At 41.8% G+C, this 8,655-nt stretch overlaps 1 protein-coding gene across 2 annotated transcripts in view; it reads right to left on the reverse strand.

Moving 5' to 3' along the window:
• Positions 1-13: 13 nt before the first annotated feature.
• The window catches only part of zfyve9a (zinc finger, FYVE domain containing 9a), a 37,119-nt gene continuing 28,477 nt past the window's right edge, over positions 14-8,655 (reverse strand). For both annotated transcript variants that reach the window (XM_079648937.1, XM_079648936.1), the window contains exons 14-19: positions 8,090-8,240; positions 7,810-7,890; positions 5,515-5,677; positions 4,790-4,895; positions 3,003-3,179; positions 14-2,786 (exon numbers count right to left, since the gene is read on the reverse strand). In XM_079648937.1, coding sequence (XP_079505063.1) covers positions 2,625-2,786; positions 3,003-3,179; positions 4,790-4,895; positions 5,515-5,677; positions 7,810-7,890; positions 8,090-8,240 — 840 coding nt within the window. In that variant the 3' untranslated portion in view covers positions 14-2,624. The remainder of the gene's footprint in view (positions 2,787-3,002; positions 3,180-4,789; positions 4,896-5,514; positions 5,678-7,809; positions 7,891-8,089; positions 8,241-8,655) is intronic.

Consider the following 8,655-nt stretch of genomic DNA (forward strand, 5'->3'; position numbering starts at 1 on the left):
CCACTCCAACAAATTTCAATTTTCTATAAGTATTTATTTTACATATACTACAGTTTTTCATAAAGACCACTTTTCTTGACATTTGTAGTGTAGAGGAAACAAAAGATGCACAGGGTTTTTGGCTTTTTAAACATTTTTGTCGTTTGTTTATTAAAAAAAACGGATACCAAAACCCGGTTTATGAACGACTGGATTTATCTTTTGATTTAATCCACAAACTAAAAAGATATAACTGTCAAAATGCAAAGTTGATTTTCTCTCACCGTTTCAAGCTGGTTTGCATGCAGTGTTATAATTTAGGAGAGTAACTGAATAAAAAACCAAAATGCTACTTTTTCAGTCAAACAAATTGCACCTTTTTTCTTTTGGATTCAGGACATATTGCACGCGTCAGAAAAACAACAGATGAACGTCACACAGTGATCGAGACGCTCTGGTTTGATCACAGTAATAAACCCAGAACTGATGACCTAGCGTTACTCTGCTACACGAGATCCTAAAATACTTCAGATTGAGAAATCAACTAAATGCTACGGGTCTAACTCAGAAGGCTCGTCTGCAGATTTCCACGTGATTGTCTGATCCTCACTTATGACGACGAGTTTTTGCTTTTAAAAAAACCCTTACTGCGTTACCAAACAGAATCCTTTCGTGTAGCCCCTTCGGTTTTAAATCAAGCTAATGTAAAAGCAGGAGGAATGGCCATAATGCAGAATGATAGATGCGATGTACATTTGGACACGACAGGGTGGTTTTTGGTGATTAGTCTAGCCAGAAACAAAACACACACATTGCAGATTTGTAACAGAAACAGGAGGAATACATTCTTTAATTGTTCCAGGTCCATGAAGCTGCAGGAGAGCGCAGTCCAGAGCAGATCTGTGTGAAGACGCTCAGTTACTCAAATCTGCACGCTTCCTACGAAACGTTTTTGAAAAGTCTTTAGTAGGATGTTCATGACTTTGGAAGGATGATACATTCAGATTCAGGTCCAATCCAACTCTTTGTTTCTGCAGGATCTTCAATAACACTCGTCTCTTCTGCCGTTGGAAAATAAAAACGTCTTTCAGGACACAACGGCAGCTCGCTCTCACTCTCCTGTTAATGGCTTAGAATCCAGTGCACTGCTTCTGCAAATGAATACAGTTCTTATATATATTTATATATCTTTACATCTTCAACAGTTATTCTCCTTGAAATAACTTGAGTGGAGGACACACAACGAGCACTGATGATGAGCTTTATGTTCAGATCCAGTTTGTCAATAAAGCTTTTTTCGATTCCTTTTATCTGCTGTTGGACAAAAGGGCTTTCTGTTGCTTCGGTAACACAGTCTTCATTTCTGGAGGCTACAGATGGTGCTTACAAAAAGGTTAACAACAGGTACATGAAGTAAAGCCTCTGGTGTTTGATGATAAAGCTTAAGGAGGTGAAGCTAAATGTTTCTGTTTGATGGATCGCTGCTGCAGGCACTGAGCACCACGGTGCGACAAATAAAAATAAAATCAGCAAACAGAAACACCGTGGGATTCCTCATCGGATGATTTAAAGAGTTCCTTTTTGTTAACGTTGCTGCAAAAAGGAATGATCCGGACTTCTTTCAGCAGTGGATACGAGTCTCCGTGCTACACAGAGCTTCAGGAGCGCCGGCTGCCACAGTGACGTTACCGTGACGTTACCGTGACGATGAGCTACAGACACAGCCTGTAAAGTATCCAGCCTCCCTGGAAATCATTGTTTTACAACTCCAGAGCACAAAGTGGCTTCAGTTTTTACACTGATCAACAGAAAACAACCATTTAATAAGGATGTTATTATTATTATTAATAGTTTATTGCGTTACTATTCAGCAAGTCCTTCGTTTCTGCACCTCTTACATTAAATGGGAGGCGAAGCAACCACATGAATCTGCTCAGCTGCCAAATATAATTAAAAAAAAAATGAGGTGTAGCAGAAGTGGAGCTAGGTGGGATCTTGGGACAAATTGTGAGTTGAATAGGATCCGACTGCTGGAGTGAATAAAATAAATAGAGCACCTTCTTAAAATCAACTCACTTATATCCTTCTTCAATTAGTTTTATTTTTAAATCTAACAAAAATGAGGGTGTGTTAAATACCTTTTTTATTAGACATCTTAGTTATGATAACTTATAATATTGTAAAGAAAAGTAAATTTGCATATTACGTTTAGTAATGGTATTGCTTCTCTAATCGACTGTCAGAGTAAATCATAAATAAGGTCGGATGATTCAATGAAGTCATTCGATTCTGTAGAGTTCCGACTAATCCTATTTTTCTGTTAATTAGTGTAAAATATAATGATGTAAAAACCAAAAATCCTTCCAGGGAGTTGATACTGTTCACGGCGCTGTGAAACACACTGATCGACAGTCTGACCTCAGGTGTGTGTGTCCTGCTCGCAGCGCCTCACAGGACCAGCAGGGGTCAGGGTTTCTGTCAGCTGAGGGTCATGTGATCATCAGGGACCTGGCTACTCGATGCATAGTTTTGACGAGATGCTGACGAGATGCTGCGACCCGCCTCAAGGTCAAACGGCTGGAGAGGGGGAGAGGGGGGGGGGGGGGGAGGGGTGACGTCATAAAACAAACGGGGTTCGGAGGCTTCTACGAGACGATCTCCAGGATGTAGAAGATGAGCTCCATGACGACGGGGCCCTCGCTCAGCTGGCAGGCCCCGCTGTGGATGACGGGGATCAGAGCGCTGTCCAGGTCGCTCAGGTATCGAGGGGGGAGGGGCTGCCCGTTACTTCCCGCCAGGTAACCCACCTGTTACCGTGACAACATGTTAGACTGGATCCTCGCTACACATTACTGTCAGCAAAACATCAAGATTCAATTGATATGGTCTCTGAAATCTTTAAGTTATTAGTATTTATGTCATATCTACGATTCCACAAAAAACGTGCTGCTTTTGTCCCGACGTTTTATTTACAGTCCAACTAAACACTACGATGATACAGAATATAATAATAGGTTCCCCACCTGGTCTGAGTCCAGCGTGACCCTCAGGCCCAGCTTGGCCATGCCGTCCTCCTTCAGCAGCTTCAGGTGGGGACACAGCGCCACGCAGAACGCCCTCGCCACGTTCTCCGTCAGCCGGCTGTGATCTGCCGGGTCGCTCAGACCGCTGGGCTGGTCCTCGCTCTGGAGGAAGAACACCTGAGAGACACATCAAATCAAAAGGTCTTAATTAAAGGCCGTGTTTCTGTTTCTGACACTAACCGCTCCAATAGTACAGCAACAGAGACTAAAGTTATGACACATACATGTTACATAGGTATACTGCACATCATAGTGTATATATAGCATTACGAGCTTTAGGAGGGGGCTAGATTAGTACAGAACATTTTTTTAAACAGTCGTAGAAACTGAGAGGCAGAACCGTGTTTTAAATGAGGGCTGTGATTCTGTCTAACAATGTTTTTACTTTTCAACAGAGACTAAAGTTATGACTGTAATCTTCTGAATGAAATCCTTGTTAAGTATTCTGCACATCATATAGTGTATATATAGCACATTACAAGCTTTAGGACAGTGGTTCCCAACCTGGGGGGCTCACAGACTCGCCTGCAGCGCCGTGCACACAGAGATCCGCAGGTGGAGAACAGAGCTCGATGCGGTCAATGCTCATTCGCCATAAGTATTTCCGCGGAAACACGAGCAATCTGTCCACCAGCTGCCCAAAAGGCATCATATTCATACTGAGAAATGCACCGTTTTCAACTTCCTTAACTCGGAGTTCTGTTGCTCCAATTACGTGTAAGGTGGAAGAAGTACTCGGATTGTGAATTTACTCCAGGTGGCGCTAAAGTCTGATTTAAGAGTTGATTATATTTCAACATCATTCCTCCAGATCTGTGAAGTAACTAAAGGTATTATGTAGTGGAGTAGAAGTACACCATTTACCTCTGGACTGTAGAGGAGCAGAATTACAAAGAAGAAAAAGTGGAAATACTTAAGTACCTCAATATAAGTACAGTACTTGAGTAAATCTACTTACTACCACCACTGCAGGTATCTCATGTGTGCTAGCAGCCCATAATCCACACAATACACACAATAAGTCAATGTGAATTTTGTTTAATTAAATGTTTTCCCCTAAAAAATAACCTATAAAAATACTGTTAAAGAACCGGATCGATAAAACGTATTTGTAATTGTTTAAATTATGCCTCATTATTTCACAGTGGCACAGGGTCAAGCACTTTGGTTCATGTTCAATCCATAATACAATTATAGTTGGATTTTTTTGTTTTGTTATTATTAGCAGACAAAAGGTAATGTTTGTAAAACTATATACAATTAATTCCACCAATCTCGGTGGGAACCAGGTTGGGGGGGGGGCTCGAAAATATTTCTAATTACCCAAGGGGGGCCTGACTGCAAAAGGTTGGGAACCACTGCTTTAGGAGATGAATAGATTAGTACAGAAAATGTTTAAAAACAGTCAGAGTGTAGTAATGCTAAAAAAGTAATATGGCATAAAAGCAAGTCACAGTATAATCATCAAATAATCACCTTGTACAGTATCAGTCAAAAGTGATGGTATGATGTCATAAGAAGGTAAGTTGTCTTCATAAAAGTATACATTATTGAGTTATGGCCACATTTCATAACTCAAGATCTTTGACCACCCATATCAGTTCACTGAGAGATTCTCGAGGCGGAGGCATGATATCTTTTGGTTGATAATGACAAACTAGTGGAAGAAGGATTGTCCTTCTGGGTACAGATCAGGTGAACCAGTGAAATGAGCCTCAGTGTGTTACCTCTGTCCAGCGGATGACTTTTCCGTTGGCCTTGAACTCGGAGCCGTGGAAGATCTTGACGCTGGTGATGGACTCCATGGACTTCCCATCGATGGGACTGATGACACTGAACGACCAAGACACAGAAAACAACAGCGTTTAATAAAACAGAGGAATCAGGAACAGATGTTACAGTGGAAGGCTCGTGGGGAGATCACTGGTCTAAGACTGTGGATGAGGTTGGCCAGAAACAAAACATTAAAGCATATAATGGATATACGTAACCCTCACAACCAAAAATATCTTCCTCCAAATCCTAAAACCACCATTTTATTTTTGATTACAGACCCCACCATTCAGACTGGCAGTGGTTACAGACCCTCACTTATTAAAAAAAAAAAAATTCTGTACAGTATACCGTAGCCGCCCGCCAGTAACCGGTATTTCGGTAACACCGGGTACCGGTATGCACCCCTAGCTGAAACCACTCACATTTCAATTTGCAGATTTGATCAAAACTGCCTGTAAAATTGATTGCGTTGGTCTGTATCTCAAAGCCTCGTCAAACCACATCATTCCACCCGGCAACCCTTTCCTCCAGAAGGATTCCCCGAGCATGCATAATACGCTTTGATAGCAAAGTAGTAAAGCGGCGGTTGGGAAGCCATCAGCTCAATTATCCGTGAGATAAGCGGGTCTCGTCCGCCCTCCCTCTCCCCGTCTATTCACTTTCCTCCCCCTCTCACCCCTTGTTGAAGTTGTGGTCGTCCTCTGTCCACTGGATGTGGACGAGCTCCTGGTTCTCCTCCTGGTCTGCTTTCCCACAGGTGATGCTGAAGTCCTTCATGTCCCTCAGGGCTTGCCGTAGAGAGTCCATGGTCTCCGCTGTGATCTGGATCATTACACCGTCTGAGAAAAAAAAAAAGAGCCATTATCAGGATTACTGCTGAAACAAAGAGTCGAATTATCTGCAAGTCAATTACTCAACCATTTCCATTAAAAGAGGAAACGCAGCTGATTTAACACGAGGATCAGATCACTTCATGATGAGGGTAACGATGCAGCTGGACAGAGGAGATCATTGATTGGACACCACTAGAACACAAGAGTCCAACTCAACCTCTCCAGACATGTTTGGACCATTTTGTAAAATACAGTTTTTATGAGACCCAGAAGCGTCATGGAGGTACAATAACAAATCACTGGAAATATTCACTTCTTTCTCCGTTTGATATTGCTCTTAGTTGATATGTTTTGACTTTGTGGACTGTAACCTTAGACTTCAGAAAATTGTGATGGTCATTTTTAAATATTTGCAGACTAAATAAAAAAAATGAACAGTGGAATAATAGATGGTAAAATAGTTGTCAGATGAAGATAGCAGTGGGAAAAATTATAACAACCACCTTGTGTATCATGATATACATATCATATACAGTATCATGATATACATATTATATACAGTATCATGATATAGATATCATATACAGTATCATGATATAGATATCATATACAGTATCATGATATACATATTATATACAGTATCATGATATAGATATCATATACAGTATCATGATATAGATATCATATACAGTATCATGATATACATATTATATACAGTATCATGATATACATATTATATACAGTATCATGATATAGTACATTTAATGAAAATATATTGAGAGGCTGTTTATTACAGATCAAGCAACCAGAGGCCTGTACTACGAAGCCGGATTTTCGCTTAGCCAGCTAACTTCAGGGAAAACTCGGGGTTTCCGGTCCTACGAAGCTGGTTCTCTTCTTAGCAGGCTAGATCTCCATGGTAACTTATGCTGAACGGCTAGCCTGCTCCGGAGCAGGTTAGGTTGCAGGCTAAGAGATCAACTCAGTGAAAGCACCGCCTACTGACCAATCAGAGCTCAGTGTGCGGAGTTTAAAGCGATCAAGTCATTTTACAGGAGAAAGGAAATACAGAAAAACTGCCGTTGCAGGAAAGACGGCCGGCTGTGTGAACGTGTCGTGGACATTAATAGAACATCACCTCCCATCTTCAGAGCAATCTGACTATTATAACATTAGCGTTAAGAAAGCTTACTTAAATATCTGCCACAAGTTAACAAAAGTAACCGGATCAAAGTAACATTACGTACAGTCCGCGGCATATCACATCATAATGTATCATATATTTCCTTATCTGAGTCAGCTGAGCCGTATCTGGTCGTGCAACACTCAGTGTCACATACTGTAGGCAGAAGTATTATTTTAAGCAACACATTAAGTTGACGAAACACTCGAGACAAATCCACTCGTGTCTTAGACGGGGCAGTGATATCATAAACCTGTTAATGTACGCATTCAAACACTTTTTCTGTTACCAGCTGTATTCACCTGGCAGGTGCAGCTATGTGGCTTTTATCCTGGAGAAAGTGTTTAAGTCATGGATGTTTAAAGTTTAACTTCTTCATGTGTCTAATATTATAGTTGACTTTTCATTCAGGAAGTATGACGCGCTTCGCTGTCAGTACGCTTCTCCATGTTTGTGATTGGTCGATCGCTCCAGATACCACCCCTTTTATGTGAACGCGCACCTAACTAGATAGGGCAAAGCTGGCTTGAGTTAACAAGTTGATAACCAGTTTTGGGTTAGTTCATCCGGCTAACTCAAACATCCAGGGTCTGTTGAACTCGATTCGTAGTACAGGCCTCAGATGTGGATCTCTATGTTTTGTGTATTTCAAGTAATAAAATACATTGCAAATTAAAAGATACTTCAGCACAGCATTAACCCAACAATCACATTCAAATACAAATATTACCAGGAAGCATTTTCTCATTAGTTTGTTTTTATATTTCCCCCCCACAGCCTAATTAATGTTATAAACAGTATAGACACTTTCCCAGTTGGTCAGTTTAAACCATTACATTTTGTGCCCAAATATTCTTTCTGTGTAGCGAGAGCTTTGCGAGGTAGCTTCAAACATTTCTCTCAACTATTATTCCAGCCTTTTTACAGCCAACATGTATTCTGTTACTTTTCTCACCTTCAACAATGCTGGTTTTGGCTAAGAAGCCGGACGAGGCTTTCAAAGCACCGCTGAACACAAAGAAGCAGGCTCCAGTAACTGTAGAACAAAATAATCACAGCTTCAGTTGAACGTCACAAATGAACAATAGATCCAGGTTGAATTACATTTCAGGGGAACAGCCAGGACAAAGAGTAACATCAGACAGTCAGGAGGAGGATTTTCAGAGCTCCAGATATTAAAAAGCAGACGGAGAGAGCTGAAAGGAAAGGTAATGGATGTGTTTGCGTGTCGGCACCTTTGCGGGGCTGGTGATGGATGCTGATGGCCTGCGTCTGGTAGTTCCCGTCATCGTTCTGGACACACACCAGGTGAGAGTCGGCCCGGTCGTTGAAACACGCCCCCATGGCCAGCACGTGCTCGTTGGACTTATTCATGGCTTTCATCAGCTGCAAGGACAAATGAAACCCATGTATAATTAATCTCCCCTCTGTTGTGTTTCAGTAAACGCACCCAGAGGCCGTCTGGATAAGCCTAATTGCAGAGGGAATGTGGGCGAGGTCCTCGAGTGGAATGAGACGGCGTTAAGATGACAGATTGTGTGGAGAAGACGTTGACAGGGGTGGGTATCAACAGTCGAAAGATCCCCGCGCTAATTCTGCTAAATCCCCTCCCTCTCTTTGAAGCCGCCCATCGCCAATCAGAAATAAAAGTGAGAATCCGGAGGGCTTTAACCACTTGCTGCGCTGATCGCTCGTCTGCAAGCTGTTGAGAAACGCTCCCCACTTCACATTACTGCGTTCCCATCTGTTGGAGAATCCGCAGCCAAACGCTACACCCAGCTCTTCACCAAGGCTCTATTTC

This window comes from Notothenia rossii (assembly GCF_949606895.1).
Source record: "Notothenia rossii genome assembly, chromosome: 9".
In the NCBI taxonomy this organism is placed as follows: Eukaryota; Metazoa; Chordata; class Actinopteri; order Perciformes; family Nototheniidae; genus Notothenia; species Notothenia rossii.